General features: G+C 52.3%; 1 protein-coding gene across 5 annotated transcripts in view; it reads right to left on the bottom strand.

Annotated features, from left to right (window-relative positions):
• Positions 1 to 22965, bottom strand: part of SNX10 (sorting nexin 10) — a 65409-nt gene that overhangs the window by 14522 nt on the left and 27922 nt on the right. For 3 of the 5 annotated variants that reach the window (XM_051852860.2, XM_070059684.1, XM_051852861.2), the window contains one exon: positions 11939 to 11985. In XM_051852860.2, coding sequence (XP_051708820.1) covers positions 11939 to 11962 — 24 coding nt within the window. In that variant the 5' untranslated portion in view covers positions 11963 to 11985. Of the gene's footprint in view, positions 1 to 11938; positions 11986 to 14624; positions 14745 to 22965 lie in introns of all 5 variants that reach the window. The other 2 variants (XM_051852863.2, XM_070059683.1) reach the window with 1 other exon arrangement.

The following is a 22965-nucleotide window of genomic DNA, read 5'->3' as shown; positions in this document are numbered from 1 at the left end:
GAGCAAACAATAAAATACTAGTGAAAGCGCTGAAAATTTTCCTTACGTGCCACATGAATGTCAAATACCCAGACATAGGAGGGAAAATGCTGATTAACTCACAGCACTGAGGCCTTCCCACAGACACTGGCGGAGAAACTACAGAAAGCTAAATCAATCATGCAGCCCTTGCAACACAGGGGTGAGTGGGGTAGAAGTGGTAGTGGCGGGGTGGAGTTGTGGTACCGCAGGTCAAGCCATGACCTATGGCACCAGCTTACTACGTGAGCGCCAGTTTGAGATCTGGCTGCTCCATTTGCAATCCAGCTCCCTGCTAATACACCCAGGAAAACAGGGGAAGATGGCCCTAGTCCTTGGGCCCCTGTACCCGCATGGGAGACTCAAATGGAGTTCCAGGCTCCTGGCTTCAGCCTAGGCCAGCCCTGGCCATTTCAGTCATCTGGGGAGTGAACCAGCAGATGGAAGATCTCTCTCCTCTCCTCTCCTCTCTTTCTCTCTGTCTCATCATCTCTCTCTTCCTCTAATTCTCCCTTTCAAATAAAGAAGTCTTTAAAAAAAGATTTATTGATTTATTTAAAAGGTGGAGTTACAGAGAGAGAGGCAGAGGCAGAGAGAGAGGTCTTTCATCTGTTGGTTCACTCCCTACATGGCCACAACAGCCAGGGCTGGGCCAGGCTGAAGCCAGGAGTCAGGAGCTTCATCTGGGTCTCTCATGTGGGTACAGGGGCCCAAGCACCAGGGTCATCTTCCACTGCTTTCCCAGGCCATGAGCAGGGAGCTGCAAAGTGGGGCAGCTGGGACTTGAACCGGCCTGCATACAGGACACCAGCGTTGCAGGCTGCAGCTTAACCTGCTATGCCACAGCGCTGGCCCCAAATCTGTCTTTTCTAAGGAAGTGTGTGCTGAAAGCACATTCTAAAACTACTGTAGAAAAAACAAAAAGTCTTCTAAGAACCCAGTAGTGTATTTTAAAGGCACACACAAAATTCACAGCAGTGCGAAGACCCCCGAGCATATATGTCAACGCTGGAGTCTGTAACACCGTGCAAGAGTGTGGGTGGCTGGGTGGGGAACACTGGTGTGCCCCCGAGGGCACCCAGGCTGCTGTTTCTTTACAGCTGCGGCCACTCTGGGATGACCTCATGCAGTCAAGGAACTGAGGGAGCCCGTGAGTCCCACGGCTCCAGCCCGGCATCTCCTGCAGGTCTCCATGGAGAGACGAATCCCACGTCTCTCAGAGCCCACTTCCCCGAGGCTTCTCTCTCTTTGATGGCCCCACCTGCTAAATCCACACGGCCCAGAACTTCAGATTCACCCTCCTTGGAAGCACCGCAACTGATGGCCTCTGCTACTGCCCAGGTTTAAGGTCCTCACTCACACCCAACATCAACGTGAGGGCTGCTAACGGATATCCCTCCAGGCCCAAAGCCTAGGCGCCTCGCCACACACACACACACACACACACACACACAGGAAACACATCTGATGAGCTGCCTCCGTGACAGACATACTTCAAAGGCCACCCCACAACCTTCAAGATCAAGTTCCAGCTCCTTAGCCGGCGCCAGGCACCCCTTTCATGATTTTCAAAGGCCGCACTTAAGCCTCCAGACACGAGGTGCCGTTCCGTGCCTCCAGGCCTTTGCACAGGCTCCTTCCTTCCTGGGCGGCTGTCTCTTCTCCACTGCTGCCTGCCTTCCTGTCTTCTTCTTTCTTCTCTTTTACTATATATTTTTTGCCAATTCTAAGTCACATTTCAAATGCAACATAGTCACCAGTGCTCCTGGAAACCCCTCTCCGATTCTCCTGATCTGGTTTCTCTGCGCCTTGTCTGAGCTCCGGCTTGGGCACCATAGCTCACGAATGCTACTGCAATCACCTGTGGGCCCCGTCCAGCACAAGGGAAGCTCCCGCAGCACAGCCCTGGCTGTCTCGTAAGACAGCGCCTGGCACACCCCGTGCGTTCCGTTAATATCATGTAATGATTAAACGAATGCCTGCAGGAATGGCCAAATCGTCTCTAGGAAACAAATGAGCTCAACCATCAGCTGAAATAAAAACCTTCACCCGCTCGGGTACCTGTGCTCCATGAATAAATGACAAGGTATTTAGCAGCCAAAGTTTGTCTTCCTCTAAGGGTGTGCCAATTAGCAGCATAAGGACCCAGGGCAATGCTTAAGATCGCTGAGAACAAACTGTTTTCGGGCACCCTAACCTCACGAAGCACCTATTTCCATACAGATAACGGAAAATCATGCTCCTGGCGTCTACACCTTAGTCCCCTAAGAAGCACACCAGGAAACGACCTGGTAGCCTAGATGGAGTTAAACTACGTCCCGGAGTGTAATAAAAGCCCGTTTATTTTGAAATATTCTACAGTTCCGACAAGCCTCCTCTGGCCCACTGCAGTTAGTAGGCATTAGCGAGGTTTCGCCACACTCCCAGCTCCAGGAGGACACGTGGCAGCCACGGCACTCCATCAGCTCTGGATCAGACGCACCCCTCGCCACCTGCCGCCACCCTTCAGGGGACACCTGACGAGGAAGGCCGGGAACTCCGTCCTACCGTCACCTGGGTCTCCTATCGAAACAACCCCCGCGGCAGCAGCGCGCCAACTTAACAGCCTCCTTAAATACCACGATGGCTCCGGGGGCCTAATGCCCGCAGCTCACAGAAGGAGAAGGCTGGGCAGGGTAGAATTATGAGTTTAAGTTGACTCTGGTCCTTCCTGTCCGTAATGTGCAAACGGGCTTTTGGAACAAAGATGGACTGCTGGGCTCTCTGGAAACCAACGCCTGTGTTGTCTCAGCATCATCACTCTGTGATGTCCATGGAGCCCGCTTCCCTCTCACCACCACCCCAGGTTCAACCTTTACCTGCCTCTTCCTTGTCTTTCCTCAGCCCCGACACGACATGAAACTAACAACAGAATCAGCACGTATGAGGGTGCCGCACCGCTGGACAGTTTCCTTTCATCTTTACAACAGTCCTAAGAGCTCGGCGGTATCACCCCATTTTACAGAGGAGAAAATGAGGCTTCTCCAGCTGAAATCACTGGCCAAGGTCCAAGGTGGGCTAGGCATCCCTTGTTCCAAAACCGATGCTCTCAAACATGCTCTATCCAGTGTTTTTTTTTTTTTATTTTAAGATTTATTTATTTATTTGAAAGGCACAGTTACAGAGAGGCAGAGGCAACGAGAGAGAGAGAGAGAGAGAGAGAGACAGAGACAGAGAAAGAGGGAGCGAGGGCTCTTCCATCCACTGGTTCACTCCCCAGATGGCCGCAATGGCCAGAGCTGCACTGATCCTACTTTAATACAGTTTTTTAAAAAAGATTTATTTACTTATTTGAAAGTCAGAGTTACACACAGAGAGAAGGAGAGGTCTTCCATCTGTTGGTTCACTCCCCAACTGGCCACAATGGCTGGAGCTGCGCCGATCTGAAGCCAGGAGCCAGAAGCTTCTTCCAGGACTCCCACACGGGTGCAGGGGCCCAAGGACTTGGGCCATCCTCTGCTGCTTTCCCAGGCCATAGCAGTGAGCTGGATTGGAAGTGGAGCAGCCGGGACACGGACCAGCGCCTATGTGGGATGCCGGCACTGCAGGCAGCGGCTTTACCGGCTACACCACAGCGCTGTCCCCTATCCAGTGGTTCTTACAGCAACAGTAAATACCAGGCACTTTCCAACTCCTGCCATGGCAGTGCTTTGCAGGGTGCGGTTGAGGGAATTATCTGCTTTCCTCTTAGCAGGAACAGCAATTCAAACACTATGCTCTTCTGAAATTGTGTCCTGCTAGCCTCTCCAAGTTTTGCATTGCTAGTGCCAATCACACTACTAGCATGTATTAAATGTTTATTAAACATTTCAGAATTAATCAACTGATTACAAAGAAGACTGAAAAACTAAGGTGTACAGGATCTTTATGCTGAATATTATAAGATATTGCTGGGAGAAATCAAGTTCAGGAACTGGAAGACCCAATGTATAATAAAGAGAGAAATTCTTCCCGAATGAACCTATAGGTTCAACACAATTGCTACAAAAATCCTACCCAGCCTGTATTTTGAAGACAAAGATGGGTTTGTTCTAAAATTTATATTAAAAGGGAAAGAACCTACAGCAGCCAAAACCACTCTGACAGAACAAAGGGGAAGGACTTCCTCTGCCCAGTGACGAGGCTGCACCCATCCAAACAGCAGGGGAGTGGCAGGGAACAGACTCGAGACCAACAAAACAGAACAGAAACCCCAGAAAAGGCCCCACACAGACACTCCCAACTGATTTCTGATGAAGCATGTACTCATCATAAAAATATTTACTCAGGCTACAAAACGATGGTGAGGGTGGAGAGTTCCCATAGCAGTGACTCCCAGCTCCGATTCTGACTCCAGCTTCCTGCGATTGCGGGCCCTGGGAGGCAGCGGATGCGTGCCAAGTAATTAGGTCCCTGCCACCCACCACGGAGACAGGGTTGAGATCCCTGCTCCTAGCTTTAGTCTTGGCCCAGCCCGGAGCATTTGGGAAGTGAACCAGTAGATGGGCGCACTTTCTGTCTCTGCCTCGTTCATAAATAAATAAATAAGTAGAGAAAAAAGCCCATTCAAGCAGAACCTCTAGATATGAAGTGAACATTAATTTTTCATAGCCTTAACAAGAATTTTTATTGCAAAAAAAACCAAAACAAAACAAAACAAAAAAAAACCTTGCTTCAATGTCTCAGTTTCTCAGGACATTTTTTTCCTTAATTGGAGATCCTTCCTTCCTTCCTTCCTTCCTTCCTTTCTTCCTTCCTTCCTTCAGTTACAATGTCTAGAACACGGACTGTGCCAGGCAATTTTGTATGCAACTGATGATGCAATGTCTTACTCACCAAGGGTCTGCCCAGGACCCCCACAGAACAATCTCAGAATTCATATGGAGCCCACTCCACACAGGGCCTTCTTTAAGTTACAGACTTGAAAGGCAGAAGGAACATGTCCCAAAACCCTCCTTCATTTCCTGACAACAGAGGAAGACACGGGGCAGGGGCTGCTGCAGCCTGCACTGTGTTCAAGGCAGTTCTCCAGTGGCTGTGAATGGTGACTCTTCAGGATAAGCAACTATGCACGGGCGACACCTGCATTTACATGACATCACAGCTCAGGAGGCGGCAAATTAATTTTTCTTTCTTTCTTTCTTTCCTTTTTTTTTTTTTTTTTTTTTTTTTGACAGGCAGAGTTAGAGAGAGAGACAGAGAGAAAGGTCTTCCTTCCGTTGGTTCACCCCACAAACGGCTGCCACGGCCGGCGCATCGCGCTGATCCGAAGCCAGGAGCCAGGTGCTTCTCCTGGTCTCCCATGCGGGTGCAGGGCCCAAGCACTTGGGCCATCCTCCACTGCCTTCCCGGGCCACAGCGAGAGCTGGACCGGAAGAGGAGCAACCGGGACAGAATCCAGCACCCCAACCAGGACTAGAACCCGGGGTGCCGGCGCTGCAGGTGGAGGATTAGCCTAGTGAGCCGCGGTGCCAGCCAGGAGGCAGCAAATTTCTATACACACACAGTATCCAAAACTTCGCAGGAGTTACCTCTTTTTCTCTCTTAACCCACTAAGGAAAGTACAATGAGGAAAAAAAATGCATCTCCGGTGCTAAACTCCACTGCAAAGACGCAACCAGCAGATTTCAGAATGGGAAAACCTCTACAAGGACAAAAGACAGCTTCTTCAACAATGCAGTGCAGAAGGAGAGAAAGGGAGAATTAAAGACCTCAAGCAACTGCTGAGCCCAGCGCAGTGTGGGGCCCTTACTTGTGCTGCGATTAGAACCGTCACTATCTGAGAGGCTGCAGAAACGAGTGGAAAGATCAGTTTATGGTGGAGTCAGGAAGTTCCTGAAATCCGTGCCCACGAGGAGGGGTCTGGGTGGGCTGAGGACAGGTAGGCCATGGTCGGTCTGTGAGGCTGGGGAATGGCAACACGGGGACTCATTACATCCTTCTCTCTATTTTGTCTACGTTAAAATTCCATGACAGAACGTCAAAATCATGAAAACTAAAAGAAAGGGAGGTGGGGGGTTGAGGGGAGGTCATCCCAAGCCGACTGCTCTATGAAAAAGAACAAAGAAAGTCAGAAAAAAGAAAGAAACATGGATTGGAAAATGTTAACCCTTTGTTCAACACTGATGGACACCATGAACATAACCATCTCCTAGTACTCCTTTACCCTAAAGAAGTAAAAACAGCCAGTGTGGCACAGCAGGCACGTTAAGCCGGCACCTACACCACCAGTGTCCCATATGTGCACCGGTTTGAGCCCTGGGTGCGCTGCTTCTGATCCAGCTCCCTGCTAATGCCCCTGGAAAGGCAGCAGAAGATGGCCCAAGTGCTTGGGTCCCTGCACCCACCCACGTGGGAGATCCAGATGGGGTTTCAGTCTCCTGGCTTTTGCCTGGCCCAGCCACAGCAGGTGCAGCCATTTGGGGAATGAACCAGCGGATGGCTCCCTCTCTCTCCGTAACTGCCTTTCAAATAAATAAACCAATCTTCTTTAAAGAAAGGAAGGAAGGAAGGAAGGAAGGAAGGAAGGAAGGAAGGAAGGAAGGAAAGAAGGAAGGAAAGAAGGAAGGAAGGAAGAAACTGCCTAAATATAAAATAAAAATATAAAAATTTTAACACAGATGGGTTTAAAGGGAGAGAAAGTGTCAAACACAGATGAGTATACCAGTTTCTTGTCCACCTGCCCAGCATTTTTGTATGTTTTCTATATATGCAACTTTTTTAAAAACAGCTATCTATTTGAGGGGCACAGACAGAGTCATACAGAGAAAAAAGCTCTCATCTACTTCACTCCCCAAATGCCCACAACCAGCCAGGGCTGGGCCAGGCTGAATCCAGGTCTCCCCCGTGGGTGTCAGAGCCCCAGCCGCTCCCTTCCAGGCTCTGCACTGGCAGGAAGCCGGAGTCAGGAGCCGAGCCAGTCACTCCAACGTGGGAAACAGCCATATTAAGTGGTGTCTTTAACCACTATGGTAATATATGCAATTCTTTAAACAAAACATAATCCATAATCCATAATCTCTTAGAAATCTTTGTATGTGAATATACATGATTCCGTGTCACTTGTCTTACAATAAACTCTGTCACTGACAAGTTGAAGACAGAGAGGAAAACTGTAAAGATGGAAGAGAGAGTTCCTCTAGCTCCCGCCCCGGCGGCCCATGTCATTAACATCCGACGTGTTCCTGCAGGAGGAACCTGCCAGTCGGGTGCCACATGGCCAGAGGGAGGGTCCTTAGAAGCGCAGAAAGGTCAGGCTGCCCATTCTGGACATCAGAATATAAAAAGAACAAAAACACCGGACTCCACAGAAGACGCCATCTGAAACGTGTTCCCTGGCACAGCCACTTGCCTTTCCATTTGGGTCTGGGGTTCTGTCTCATTAAACAGCAGAGTCGATTCAGTGGAGTCCATCTAATTACTCTTATTAAAATATGTAACCATAATATTTTAATTGTAAATTAAAGTTGCATGCATGAATGAATCTGAATTCATTTTAATTTTACAATGGCTCAATGCCAAGGCCTTTTTATGGGGAAGATCCATCAACACGGATACTGCTCTCCGGGGAATTCAAACCAATGTGCAAATGGAACATGTTTAACTAACAAGGGAGACGCTTGCTCTCTCTTCTCCTCTCTCTAGATTTATTACAGTAATAAAGCTGTTTTAACAAGAGAGACTGTATTTGATTTCAAAGCCACCAAATCCTAAAACAAACAAAAAAAATTTACCAAACCTGCAGGCTCGGCACGGCCAGTTAGGCAGAACCAAGATGTCACTCTCAGCCATCTGAATTTTGAGCAAGGATGGTCACTAGGAGAAGTCAATGCCAACCTCAGGATTGATCAGCAGCCTCTGCTGTAGGCACACTCCGGGCGTGGATTCCGGAGCAGTCGGGACACTGCACGCACTTGACCCTCACGTACACCACAAGGTGGGACTGGAATCACTGTCCAGCCACGAGGCCACAGAAAGCGCACCCGAAAGCTGCTCAGCGGGCACTGGCCAGCGGCTGGTGCCGGGGCAGGTGAGGAGACGTGGGGCCTCTCACAGAAGCCCCGCCTTGCCCCCCTCAGCCTCTAAGGAGGTGTAAGCCAGTCACGGCGGGAACGCGGGGCAGGAGAGGGTCACGGGCAGCGGGAAATACATCCTCAAAGTCCGGGGGGTGATGGTGCACAGAGCTCGTGGGTGTCTGGGGGAGCCAAGCGAAGAGCAGTGCACCGGGGCGGGAGGCGGGTCTGCAGAGAGGGGCGGGTTGGGACCCTGCAGGGCCCTAGAAACCACAGGCAGGGGCTCTGACCTTGCTCTGAGGGCAGAGGATTAGAAGCCAGATGACCACCCGGGCTCCGTGAACATGGACCGAGTGGGGGACGAGCATGAATGCCTGCGGCCCCCCGGGAACCCTGTGGGCACGTCTGCTTCTCGCTGGCACAGGCTACCGTGCCAGTGTTGAACACTGCGTAGCTTTCTACTGCAGCAGGGCATTTCCCCCACCGCCCCTTTTCCATGGAACGCTATCCAGGATAAAACCCCTTCCTGTGACGGTAGTATTCTAGAATTACTTAAGAGAAAGGACTTTCTCAAGGTCACTGACATGCTATATGCAGTTGCTTACAATTTGTGTCTAGTTTACTGAAATGAGTTTATAATAAAAATCAAATGATTAAACCAACCAACCAGCACCAAAAAAAGAAAAAGAGGTTCCTCTTTATAATGAGAGAAATGCCTGCACTGAGTAGTCACATGAGCCAATGGACAGCGTGGCTGGGGTGCCCCCTGCTCCTAGAAAGCACCCCTCGACCCCCAGGACGTCCTACCACTGTTTGCCTGGGCTCGTGATGGGAACACTGGGCCACATTGTATCAATTCTGACTTCCACAGGAAAACAGAGCCTAGAGGTACATCCACCTGTGCACAGACAATACTAAGAAAACACTGTGTCTGCAGGTACACATTGGGCCCAGCTGTCAGGAACTGGGTTAAGACTCGCATGCACCACAGAGCAGAGCACCTGTGTGCGTATGAAACCTGGCTCTGCCTCCTGACCCCAGCACACCTTGGGAGGCAGCAGTGACGGCTCAAGCAACCATGTTCCGGCCACTCGCACAGGAGACCTGGGTTGAGTTCTGCTTCTCAAATAAACAACAATTAAAAACTTTTGAAAAAAATTTAAAAGTTGTTCCTGTACTTAACATGCACAGATTTTTTTCCTGCATCATTATTCCCTGCACAACAGAGTGCAACTACTTACACAGCAGTTACCAAGTATTACACAGCAGTATCCAAGTGACCTAGGGATGACTGCAGTACACAGGAGGATGCCCACCGGGTATGGGCAGCACTGCACAGTCTTATCCGTAGCGGGTCCTGACACCGAACCCTCTGAGACACTGACGGTGCACTGCATTAGCTCAGTCTACAGGGAAGGCAGGATGCGACAGAATCCGAAATGTCTGGACACTAGAGGCATGAGGGAGTGTCCTGGTCAGCAGCCCCCTACACCACTGTCACACAGCGAGGCTGGGCGGGCGATGCATCCATGGCAGCGTGGGAGAGGGTGAGCGGAAGCTCCGCGCGTGGTGGCCCCCCGCCTGCTCCTGCCTCTGTCTCTTCCTTCGGCTGCTGCTGTTTTGTATTCTTTCCCTGTGGTCAACTGGACCTGTGTCTGCAACAGCTCCCAGGGAATTCTGCGAGTTTCCTTGTGAATCACCAGACTTGAGGGTGGTTTCCAGGAGCCCCAAAAACTTGCTCTGAGTGTGGGAAGGGAGGGTGGGGGCTGTGGGGGCTGTGCCCCTCACCTTGCAACTTGGCTGACATCGCAGAGCAGGTGAAGGGGGGGCAAGCAGTTCAGTCCCAGCTCTGCTTAACACAGGATGGGGACAAAGGATGCCTGGACTTGAGACTGTGCAGGTCACCAACGGGGACAAAGTACCTTCTGTGGGGCTGGGATCTCGATCTTTCTCTGAGTATGGGTTATGTAGGTGGACAGACAAGAAACAACCTCATGAGCTGCACACAAAACATGAGGGCATTTTAAGCATCTTGCTGTGCATATGTTTATGTGACAGCAAATCACATTAATGACATCTTAAGTCTCGCTCCTCCATTTTGCCCCCTTTCTCAGAAGGACACTAACCACCTGTCAGCCTAACTGGCACTACTCCACAGCCATAAATGTTTTAAATTTATTTTTATTTATTTGAAAGGCATAGAGACAGACGAAGATCTTCCATCGGCTAGCTTACTCCCTAAATGCCTGGGCCAGCACCTGGGAAAGCAGCGGAGGATGGTCCAAGTCCTTGGGCTCCTGCCCCCATGTGGGAGACCTGGAAGAAGCTCCTGGCTCCTGACTTCGGATGAGCCCAGATCTGGTCATTGTGGCCATTTGGGGAGTGAACCAGCAGATGGAAGATCTCTCTCTCTCTCTTTCCTTCCCTCCCCCAATCCCTCTCTCTCTCTAACTCTGCCTGTCAAATAAATAAACGAGTCTTAAAACAAGAAAAAAAGAAATGCTGTGGCACCAGCTCCTAGCCAGCTCTGCATTAACTTGTAAATACCTAACATTTTGCCTCTTCTTATGCCCAGGCACATTAACAGGGAGCTGGATTGGAAGAGGAGCAGCCAGGTGTCGAACCAGTGCCTTTATGGGATGCCGCCACCACAGGTGGAGGCTTAGCCCTCTACACCACAGCACCAGCCCCACAGCATTTCCTTAGGAGCTGGTCCCTTAGCTGGTCTGTGTGGAAAAAGCCTTGCTACAATGCAACCAGGTCACCTGTCCATCCCGTTGAGAAGCGCACGTGCAAGTTGCTATAATAACCCCTTTTGTTCTTATGTGGAGCTCTTGCTTCATTTCTCGGTCTCGGAATTCCTCCTCAGTTCAGGGCATATTACACGCTACACTGGCATCCAGACAATAGGATAACGTATTACATGCCATGCTGGCATCCAGACAATGGGGTAACCCTATTTTAGAAAGCTTTATCTGCACATACAGAGAGAAAGGTACAGAGATAGAGACAGAGGTAGGGAGGGAGGGAGTGAGGGGGAGAGGGAGAGAGAGAGGGGGAGAGAAAGATTCTTGGAAAATGGGAGAACCCAACCTGGGAATGAAGGTGGGAACGGATGGGCTGGGCTACTGAGCAGAACCTGAGCCCAAAGGCAGGGCTGAAAGGAAGGATGTGAGGTGTAGCAAAGGGGTTTCTGGAAAGCCTCTGAAATGGATTTAGTGATCACGTGACTCATGTCTGTGCACACATGCTCGTGTGCGCCTGTGTGTACATGTGTCTCCCGTATGTGCACACATGCTCCTGTGCACCTGTGTAAACATACGTGCACATGGCCTGGCCTAGATAGTCCCATGGGCTGCCATTCTGTTTCTCAAGCTCACCAAGTGATGATGTGTGTTGTACCACGGTGGGCTGGGTGGGCCAATGGGACTCGTGGTAACAGGTTGGTAAAGTGGGTGTCCTAACGCTCCTTCCAGCCAGACAGAAGCTCGGGAAGCTGGAGCTGCAGGCCTGGAGGCCAGGCCTTGCCTGGATTTCTGTGACACCGAGTCCAGAGGTCCAAGAGGCAGCAACAGGAAAGAATGGAACCCACGGCTGACAGCTCCCGTGGGACACCACCCAAAGGCGGCAGCATCAGGGGTGAAACGATGAAGCAGAAATCCAAGAAAGCAGGCAGGGGTGGGAGCCAGAGCCAGGGAGGACCATGAGCAGCTCGGTCCCTGATACCAAGAGATGAAGGCCACTGCCACACCAGCAGGTGCGCTTGGCTGTGAGAGCGCTGGTATTAACCCTGCTATAGGTGGCCGTGCACTTATGGGTAAGGAATGCAGAACTAACCTGCGGTGACTCAAACACATGGGCTATTGATTCTCAAGTCTGTGATGACATACCTCTTTCTGCTGTTCTGGAAACATCTTCAGCACAGAACACAATCAACCTGGAAAAAAAGAAAAAGGGTATCATCTCCGTGTGATCTGGGGTCTTCACCCTGGACTGAATGTGCATGGCCTCCCGGCCATGTGTCCCTTCAGAGGGTCTGCCCACTCTCCGTCCTGCTCCTCCCTCACTCCTGGCCACTGCCGACTGGACCACAGTGAACGTCAGCCCACACTGGGCACCTGGACCACGGCAAGTCCAGGGCAGTGGGACGATAAAGAGGCCCTCAAACTGGTAGCTTTGGGATCTGCATGGAAGGAAGGCCTATACTTCCAGGAATGGAGAAGTCTCTACCTGTACTTGCGGGGAAGAAAAGTCCTTGTCAAGGTCCCTGCGGGTGCCTAAAGGTCAACCAATGAGGATCAGACCCGCCTGAACCTTTAACCCCCATGCCCTGAATCTATAAAAGGAGCTCTCCCAATCTCTGACGTGCGACTTCCCCGGCCCCGGCTCTGTTGCTCTGTTGGGACCGGTGAGCCTCTCCCGGGAGCGGACCCCCAATAAAAGCCTGTGAATTAATTGATTCATCTGCCTGGGAAGATCTGTTACGCGCCGGACACCTTGCACAAACGACAAGGCCGGGACGGGGGGGGGGGGGGGGTCAGGCTGCAGTCGGGCGTCCCGGGGAATCAGAGGAGGCTGGAGATGTTGGGGAGCAGACGGGGACATTGCTTGGTGGGGATGAGACAGAGAAGAGGGGGGAAAATGCCCAGAGAGATCCAGCCCTGGGCAAAGCAACTCAGCCCCTTGAGGACCTGGTCACTCCTGGGACATTTAAACTACAGGAGAAGTCAGAGGAGATGGCACAGGTGTGGCCCAGAGTGGTGAAAGCCAGGCCCTCCAGGGAAGGGCCTGTATGTCTCCCAGGGCTGTCTGCGTTCCTACAGCTCTGTCATCACATGAGCTGGCTGGAGTGAACACCTGCACCCTGCCCGTGTCTGCCCACCTGCACTGGAAGGCGGCTGGCTCACCTTGTACCTTGTACCTCTACAAAGATTATGTAAGCATGAACTCATTTTCTAGATCCTGGTTATCGTCCACAAAGGCTTCCGGGCTCGCTACTGTCCCTGGAGGGGAGCTAGAACACAAGCGCCAGCCTACAGTCCTGGCCAACCCCAGCAGGCAGATGACAGGACATGCGCGGGAAGCCGGGTGGGAGTGGGGGTCAGTAAAAGCAGCAGGTGCACGGGTTTCCCGGGGGCAGTCAGGAGCATCCAGGAGAATGGGGGGAATCTCAATGTTTAAGGGGAAAAAAGGGGATTTAAGGCAGCAAAAGTGACAATGACGCACACAGAGGATGACGCTGCACGTGCCATACAGCCAAGGGACGGAGACCAGCCCAGAGCAGCTGAGGGGCAGGCTTCCTGGAGGTCTAGGGGACTGCACCGTGGCAGCCAAGAACACTCGTCCCCGTCCCAACCCTCGGAACCCGTGAATGTGATGTTATTTGGAAAAATGGCCTTTGGCGATCTAGTCAAGTGTCTTAAGGTCCCATCACAGATTACCGGGGTGGATCCTCAAGGTCAGGTGTCCTTGGACAAGAGGGAGGAGGAGACAGACACACGCGCAGAGAAGGCCATGAAGATGGAGGCTGACGAGGAGATGGAGCCGCAAGCAAAGAGACCCGTGGAGCCGCCGGAAGCTGGAAGAGGCCAGGAGGCTTCTCCCCTGGACCCTCCAGAGACCACGGCTCCGCTGACCCCGATGATGGACACGCGGCCTCCAGAACTGCGAGGGCATGGGTTTCTGTCGTCTCGAGTACCAAGGGCCTGATAACCAGGTACGGCAGCCGCAGCAAACTAACCCGGGGGGTGTCTGTGGGGATTGGGCTGGAAAGTTGTCTGAGGTCATGATGGCAGCGGGGGTGGGGGACACACACTCATTCATTCACCTATGCATTAATGCAACAAATATTGATGGAGCTCCTACTGATGTGGGAACGGGTGTTTGAATTTTTACTTCAAGTCCTTGCCTGGCACAAAGACAAACATTTGAAGTGCAGACATGTGTGTAAGGTGCAAAATAGTTACAAGATGTATTCAAAAAGTGAGAAAGTGGACACACATGAGCATGGGCTGCCCCACATGGAAAAGTACCCATCAGGAGCAGGCAGTGGGCCAAGGGAGGAGGGTGGGGGAAGAGAGAGAGGGCACCTATGCGGCACAGAGACAGGGCTCCTCCCACGATGCCAGCCCCCTTTATGAGACAGGGATGGTGCCTCTACAGGTGTGAAGCCACATGGGAATTTTATGATGCCGTCACAAGTTTCCAGGTATAGCCTAATATCCGTATTTTCACGGCATCCCTGCACAGGTCCTGGATGACGCAGGTGCATCCTGGGAAAGGGGGCATTTTAACTGACAGGAGGATGGAATTATATGGGGGCAGGGAGAAAGGGCGGCTCACAAGTACTTCCAGCTCAAGCTGACCTACCTAGCTGCGTATTTATCCCACATCACGACTATGTGCCCCATGCTGAGCTAGAAGCAAGGCACACAGCGGCCTTGACTTCAATCCGCGGCTTTGATTTGGAGATGACTTCGTGATTGCAAGGTGGAGATGGTGTGCAAGCCAAGGACTGGGTGCCCTGTGACAAGGAGGCCACACACAACAGGAAAGGACCCTGAAGCCACCGTGTACCTGACTCAGGATTCCACCACAGGAAGGAGCCAGCAGTCAGAGAGCAGCACGCAGGGAGGCGGGGCAGGGAGCTGACGAGTGGCTCCGGACTGTCAGTTTGGGAAGATGACCTGTTTGGGACTGAGTGCAAAACAGCATGAAGACACAGCTACTGAGCTGAGCACTAAGATAATGTTAAGGCGGCAAGCAAGCTGAATGGAGAGCGAGAGTTAGCCAGGAAAGCGAGGGGAGAAAGGCAGACAGGCCGGCGGGAGCCAAGGGGCGGGGCTCACAGGAGTTCCAGCTCCCGGGGATTCCTGCACTGGTGAACGTCAGACAGCGGCTTCTGGCGTGCCAGGATCTGGCCCTGCTCCCTGCACAAGCACCGCGCTCCACACCGCCGATTCTCTGCCCGCGGGGACCCTCTGCCAGCACCTTCACCCTTTCCAGATACCCTGGGAACCCCCAGCAATGTCCCAGGCTTCTGCACAGAAATCGCTCCCTTCTCCTGCCCGGGCGTTGTCTGCCTCCTGAGAGTGCATGTTCTGTCTCCTGCATTTGATTAAACTTCACACCCATGTTGAGAGCCAGATTCGGGCCCGTTCACTCTCCAGGTAGGAGAACAGAAGGCCAGAGAGATGAACCCGACTGGGCTCCAGGAAACCCTTCTGTATGACAACTGGTGGCTTGGTCTGCAGACCCCTGCCACCTGCCATAGAGCAATTGGTCCTGTGCCTTCAGGGGCAGGCGTCCAGCCTGGTGGCTATGATGCCACGTCCCACACCACAGAACCTGGGTTCCATTCCCAGCTCCAACTCCTGACTCCAGTTCCCTGCTGATGCAAACCCTGGGAGGCAGTAGTCATGGCTCAGGTAACTGGGTTCATGCCATCTGCGTGGGAAACCTAGATGGAGTTCCCAGCTCCCAGCTTTGCCTGGCCCTGCCTCGGCCATTTGGGGCATTTGGGGAATGAACCAGCAGATAGGAGTTCCCTACCCCTCTCTCTGTCTCTCAAAAAAAATTTTTTTTTAAAGTATTGTGCCTTCTGTCCTATACCTTAATAAAGCCCTTTCTGCAATCAACAAGAAAAAAACATGTGCAGGGCAGAGCTTGGTCTACACGCCCACAGGCAGCCTCCGCTCTGACCCAATGCTTGCTAATCGGGTGTGAGCAGAGTAGGGGAGACTTTTGAGATGGTGAATGGCAATGAACAAATAGGGCCTATTCCTTTCTATAAAGTGAAAAGGCTGGGGGGAGCCCCAGGGTTCAGTGAGCACAGTTTGGGGCTAAGGCTGCCCAGCGTGGATTGCTGGGGCACAGCCCTCACCGACATGTTCCTGCCTTTCTCTGTGAGCGAGCCCTCGCTCTCGCAGCGCAGAGCGGCTGCCAGGAGACAGGGCCAGCAACAAGCAGATCCTCCCCGTGGGTTCTGCACCTGTTTGCCCATCTGCTTCCCACCCTGAGAGCAGCAGGGGGCCCTCATCTCACGTCGAGCAGATGCTGGCCCCATGCTCCAGAACTTGGCCACCTCCACGCGCAGGAGCCAGGACAATCCATCCTCTTTAGAATTCTCCAGCCTCTGGTATTGTCGTGGCAACAGAAAATGGACACGAGACTCGCCACTCCAAGTTAAACACTGAATAACCCAAAACACTTGCTGACCCTCAAGCTAGATTTGAACTTGTATCAAAGTCACAGACAGCCTGACAGATAAGAAAGAGGTTTTCCTGCAGATTTAGTCACTGTCCCACGGTCATCCCAAGTTCGCAGACCAAACAGACAAGGTGCTCTGCGTTTCCAACACAGAAGCCACGAGAAACCGCTGGTGCACCTAGAGGAAGCTGTGAGTTGCTCCGTGGCTGACCGCTGCAGGGACAGCCCTCCTGAGACTGTGGGAGAGGGGCGTGGCCTCTAAGGAAAGAACCTTTGCAGGAGTCAGATCTCAACAGGAGGCGCTGGATCCAGAGGACTGACTCCGAGGGCAGCCGCGGCACCACAGACCTGACTGGCACTGCCTTGCTATAGAATACCCTGAAGACATCAGAGGAAGAAGGCAGTGGCTTCTTTATGTTTTCAAAAGAGCATAGAACGAACGAGATTCGGGGAGCTGCTGTGATGTTTTGCGGGGAGAAATAACACCAGCATATGGAATAGCAAGGCCCACAGAGGACCAGAATCACCCGTAGGAGGCCTTCCACTTTCTGATTCCAAAATTTACTACACCACAACAGGGCTCAAGACTACCGGTATGACAGAGGCCAGCGTTGTGGCGCAGCAGGTAAAGCTGCTGCTTGCAGTGCCAGCATCCCGTATGGGCACCAGTTCGAGTCCCAGCTGCTCCACTTCTGACCCAGCTCTCTGCTATGGTCTGGGAAAGCAGTAGAAGATTTTCCAGACACTTGGGCCTCTGAACCCATGTGGAAGACCCAGAAGAAGCTCCTGGCTCCTGGCTTTGGATTGGTGCCGCTCTGGCTGTTGTGGTCATTTGGGAAGTGAACCAGCGGATAGAAGACCTCTCTTTCTCTCTCTGCCTCTCCTCTGTGTCTTTCAAATAAATCTTTAAAAAAAAAAAAAAAGAAGAAGAAGAAGAAGAAAAGGTATGACACTGGGCAAGGATAAACACATGGATCAATGGAACAGAATTGAAAATCTAGAAATAAACCCAAACCTCTATAGTTAACTGAATCAAGACAAGGGTGCTAAAAGCACTCAAGGGAAAAGTCAGTTTCTTCAGTACCTGGTGCTAGCACAAGCCACGTGCCAAAGTCTGAAGCTGGACTGCTACCTTCTACCATATATAAAAAATTAACTCAAAACAAATCAAACACTTAAATATAAAAGCAAGAACTACAAAAGTCTTAAAGAAAACACAGCAGTAACTCTCCATGGTCTTGGATTTAGCAAAGGATTCTTAGCAACAGCATCCCAATTGTAAGCAACAAAAATATAGATAAGTAAGATTTCATGAAAACAAAAACCTTTGGTGTCTCAAAGGACACCATCAAGAAAGCTAAGCAGACAACCTACAGAATGAGAGGATATTTGCAAATCATAAACTTTGTAAGGCTTGCTTCTAAAATATATAAATTCTACAACTCAGTAATAAAGACAACCGGCTTCAAAAATAGACAAAGGATCCTGAATAGACATTTCTCCCAGAAAGATGGAGAACGCCAATAAGCACACGAACAGATGCTTGACACCGGGCGTCATGGGAGAAAGGATGATCAGAATCACAGAGACAGTGCCCCCACCCCCCCACCACTGGGCTGGCTACAATCAAGGCTTGGCAAGGACATGGAGACTGGACGCCTGGCTCACTGCTGGTGGGCACATGGAACGGTATAGCCGCTGTGCTCAGCAGTCTGGCAGTTTCTCCAACTGAACAGTCACCATTCCACTCTGCCACTGCACCCCAGGTTCATATCCAAGAGAAAAGGAGTGCCGGCACCCCATACGGGCCCTGGGTTCTAGTCCCGGTTGCTCCGCTTCCACTCCAGCTCTCTGCTGTGGCCCGGGAGGGCAGCAGAGGGTGGCCCAAGTGCTTGGGCCCTGCACCCACATGGGAGACCAGGAGGAAGCACCTGGCTCCTGCTTTGGATCGGCGCAGCGCCAGCTGTTGCGGCCATTTGGGGAGTGAACCAACGGAAGGAAGACCTTTCTCTCTGTCTCTCTCTCACACTGTCTATAACTCTACCTGTCAAATAAAAAAAAAGAGAGAGAGAGAAAGAGAGACAAGGGAATGCGATTCCCCACACAACTTCTTCGTGAATACTCATAGCAGTGGGATTCCTCATGGCCAAACCAAACCAAACAGCCATCAACAGACAGGTAACTCACGTGGCAGAGCTACACAGTAGAATATTTTGCGGTAACAAAATAGGAATGGCATTCTGATGATACACACTACAACCTGAATGGACCTTGACAACACGGCCCGAGGTGAAAGAAGGCAGAAGTACAAGTACATCGCAGCCCCACTCCCACAGGGTCCAAGACAGCACTGTGCCCACCGATGCTGGTGGCCTGGGGCTGGGTTGAAGGGAACTGGGGAGGAGGAGTAATCTAGTCACTAAAGGATGCAGAGTCTGAGATGAAAATGTTCTAGGGCCAGTGCTATGTGCAGTGGGTTAAAGCCCCAGCCTGCAGCGCCGGCATCCCATGGGCACTAGTTCAAGTCCCGGCTGCTTCACTTCTGATCCAGCTTTCTGCTATGGCCTGGGAAAGCAATAGAAAATGACCCTAGTGCTTGAGCCCCTGCACCCACATGGGAGACCTGGAAGAAGCTCCTGGCTCCTGGCTTTGGATCGGTGCAGCTCCAGCTATTGCGGCCATCTGGGGAGTGAACCCACAGATGGAGGACCTCTCTGTCTTTACCTCTCTCTGTAACTCTTTCAAACAAATAAAATAAATCTTGAAAGAAAGAAAGAAAGAAAGGAAGGAAGGAAGGAAGGAAGGAAGGAAGGAAGGAAGGAAGGAAGGAAGGAAGGAAGGAAGGAAGGAAGGAGAGAAAGAGAGAGAGAAAGAGAGAGAGAAAGAGAGAGAGAGAGAGAAAGAGAGAGAGAAAGAGAGAGAGAAAGAGAGAGAGAGAGAAAGAGAGAGAGAAAGAGAGAGAGAAAGAGAGAGAGAAAGAAAGAAAGAAAGAAAAAGAAAATGTTCCAGCACTGACTGTGGCGGGGTGAATCTGTGAACTAAAACCCACTGAATCGCACGGTGAAGCTGTCGCTGGGTCAAGTGCGCAGGGTGTGAATGGACCTCAATAAAGCTATAAAAACGGGTGGGGGCACGACCTGAAACCTAGAGCCCGACCCACCTCCCTCCTGGCACTGGGTCAGGGCGTCTTCCCGACAGGGCAGTCACAGTGTGGCCCACACTGAAACCTCGCCGGGCCGCGGCCAGCCCCCAGGGCTCTCGGCTCCTTTCCCCACTGTCCCTTCTAACGGCTGCTGCCGCTGAGCCTGGAGCCAGCAGGCGCCCCACATTCACACCCGTTCCTCTCAGCTGGTCGGGCTTCTCCCCTCCCACCCCTTCCCTCTCTGAACATGCAGCTGGAGGACCCCCAAAGGCAGCTGCAGGGGAGTTCCCCCAAGGGAAGGCCCCAAACCCTCCGGAGACAGAGCTGGGGAATTCCCAAGGCAGAGTCACAGAGTTCAGGGTGATCAGCGCACTGGCTGGGGTCGGGGAACTCACGCAGATGACGGCTGCTGAGCCAGGCCAGGGACTGGACAGCAGGGTGGGCCAGGGGCACAGGTGTGGAACTGACAGGAAATGTAAGGAATTTGGCTGGGGGCAAGGGCCAGTCTCTTCCCTGGGTAGGATGCCTTTATCAGTGCCTAGGGAATGGTCCAGCCCCAGCTGTGGTTCAAGCCTGCAACAGGCATGCTGTATTTTCCACAGGACCTGGAGGAGCCCTGGGCCAGGACAGCCCCTACAGCCTCCCAGGTGCCAGCTGCCCGATGTCTCAGGGACTCGGTCCTGAGTCTCGGGGCCAGGAGAAAACCCAGGTCCCTGGTCACTACTATCTCCACACAGCAGCCTACCAAGGACCACAGCCTGAGAAGGCAGCCCTTGCCCTCCTCCTCCCTTGCTTCTCCTTGTTCGCAGTCACCACCCGCCAACCCTGTCACCTGCTTGTCCCCACTTCTCTCTTACCTCTCCCCAGGGGAGGAATGGCACGCCTCAGCTCCCGTGGGTCACACCTGCCGCCTCACCCTCTGTTCACCACCCCAGATGTGCCAGAGCCAGCCAGGAACTAATCACTGAGATGCCAAACTGAAGCCCCCTCTGACTCCCAGAGACCTCCTCTCCAGGTCCGGGCTCTTCATTCTCTCCAGCCTGCTCTTCCAGCTTGGGAGGAAGCACCGGAGCTCTGGCCCCACCCTTCCTCTGGACTCCGCACTTCCCTCCTTCTACCGTCTCCAGCATCCCTGGGGTCTGCCCCACCGACCCACCAGCTGCATTGCCCTGGGGAGTGAACCAGCGGATGGAGGACCTCTCTGTCTCCTGAATTCCTTCCTCTGTCCAGGCCCAACCCCCTGAGACCCTCTCCCAGCACTCAGGAATCCTCCCACTCTCCCCAGGGAACTTCAGACCCCACCTCCCACCTGCAGTGTCCCCCAACTCTAAACCCCACCCCCACCCCACACACACCACCCACTGCTCCCTGCCCCCGCCATGGCCAGCTGACAGCCAGCCCTCCCACTTCAACATACAGGAAGACCATTCTTCATCTGGCTTCTCTGCCTCCCTGAAATCTACCCAAATATTCACCCATACTCCCTTGGTCCCACATAACAGCACCAGGGTGGGCATCTGGGACAATGGTTAAGACACTGCTTGGGACACTCGCATCCCATATCACAGTGCCTGGGTTCCAGTCTTGGATCTGCTCCCAATTCCAGCTTCCTGCCAGTACGCACCCTGGGAGGCAGGTGATGTTTTGGGCTGAGGTCCTGGCTCCCAGCTTTGTCCTGGCCCAGTCCTGGATCTTGCAGCCACTTGGGGAATGAACCTGCACATGGGAGAACTGTCTGTGTGTCACTCTCAAATACATAAAACAAATGGAAAGACAAAAAGCCCCAAATGCTCCCATCTTTGTGACTGATCACCTACCTCTTCCAAGAATTTAACCCATCAGTTACTCCAGGCCCTCCCCCAATACGCTCCAGCTCCTGTCATCCAGGGTAGATGGGCAGCCCTGACTAATTCACCCCAGAGATACTTGCTGAGGCTGATTAAGTCTCAGGCACTGCTGCAGCACCAGATATAAGGCAGTGAGAAAGATGACCCAGTTGTCAAGGTAGGAAGGAGACAGAGTAAACATATGAACAGGGGCCAGTGCTGTGGCACAGCGGGTTAAAGCCCTGGCCTGAAGTGCCAGCATTCCATATGGGGCTGGTTCAAGACTCAGCTGCTCCACTTCCAATCCAGCTCTCTGCTATGGCCTGGGAAAGCAGTAGAGGATGGCCCAAGTCCTTGGGCCCCTGCACCTGCGTGGGAGACCTGGAAGAAGCTCCTGGCTCCTGGCTTCAGATTGGCACAGCTTCAGCCATTGCGGCCAATTGGGTAGTTAACCAATGGATGGAAGACCTCTCTCTCTCTCTCTGCCTTTCCTTCTCTCTGTGTAACTCTGACTTTCAAATAAATAAATAAATCTTTAAAAAAAAAACATATGAACAAATACTTGAACAAGACCATGAAAACAGAACAGGCTGCTGTGAGGGTGCCTGATGCTGGGGCCTTGGTGGGTGGAGAGAGCAACCATTTGAGGTGAAGCCAGACAGGGAAGAGGTAGCAGGTGCAAGGCGTTTGGGGAAACTGGGGTGCGGGTGGTTCAGACAGAGGAAGCACCTGTGCATATCCGATGGAGGAAAGAATGACCATGGATGACTTTCAGTAGAAAAGGACCACAGCACCTCCTCAGGAAGGAATCTGGGAGACAGGCAGAAGGGGAAGGAAGGAGGCAGACACCTGATGCCGTCGGGGCCTGCAGCAGACACAGGGCAGCCCAGCGTGGGGGGAAGGCACTGCCTCCCAGTGCACAAATGACAGCAGGTTCTTCACAGGGGTGTGAGCAGGGTCACCGTGTCAGCGGAGGGGCACCACGTGGGGACCCCCAGAAGCCACAGACTCATGGTCACCTCCCACTTTAACCATCAGGACCCTGCCAGCCTCTTCCGCTCTAACTCACCCTCGTTCCCTTTGGCTGCCATGCCCACATCATGGGCACAAATGTGCTAAATCGCTGCCACACCAGCTACCTCCTGTGGACATCTCCATCCAGGCATCCTGCAGGTGCCCCAGACTTACTGCATCCAAACCAGGCTGGCTGCCCCACTACACCCTGCCCTGGACTTGTGCGCCCAGGCTGTCCACTGTAGTTCATGGGACCAGCATCCACACAGCGGCTCCAACAAGAATTCCAGACACTTGGATTGCTTCTTCTCTCTTCCAAATCCCATTTACTCAGTAAGCCCTGACAATCCTCTCCCTACACGTCTCCTCAGTTCACTTCCTTCTCTCTGCCTCCAAGGTCACTGGCCAAGTTCAAGCTCTCATTGCTTCTCTTCTGCACTCTCCTGGCAATAATGGTAGAGTCCCAGAGCCCAGACATACTTAGCAGCTGCACAGTCAGTGATTTAAAAAAATTTTTTTTTATTCAAGAGACAGAGATAGTCAGAAAAACATTCCTGCAGACACATCTCCCATCTTCCAGTTCAGTTCTCAAATGCCCACAACAGCCAGGCTGGGCCAGGTGGAAACCAGGAGCCAGGTTTCCACATCCGTGTCTCCCACATGGGTGGCAGGGACCCAATCACTTGAGCAGAACCTTGTGCTTCCCAAAGTGCACATGACCAGAAAA

This window comes from Oryctolagus cuniculus, chromosome 16 (assembly GCF_964237555.1).
Source record: "Oryctolagus cuniculus chromosome 16, mOryCun1.1, whole genome shotgun sequence".
Lineage (NCBI taxonomy): Eukaryota > Metazoa > Chordata > Mammalia > Lagomorpha > Leporidae > Oryctolagus > Oryctolagus cuniculus.
Note: the sequence above shows the minus strand (reverse complement) of the source record. Positions and strands in the feature narration are given on the sequence as shown.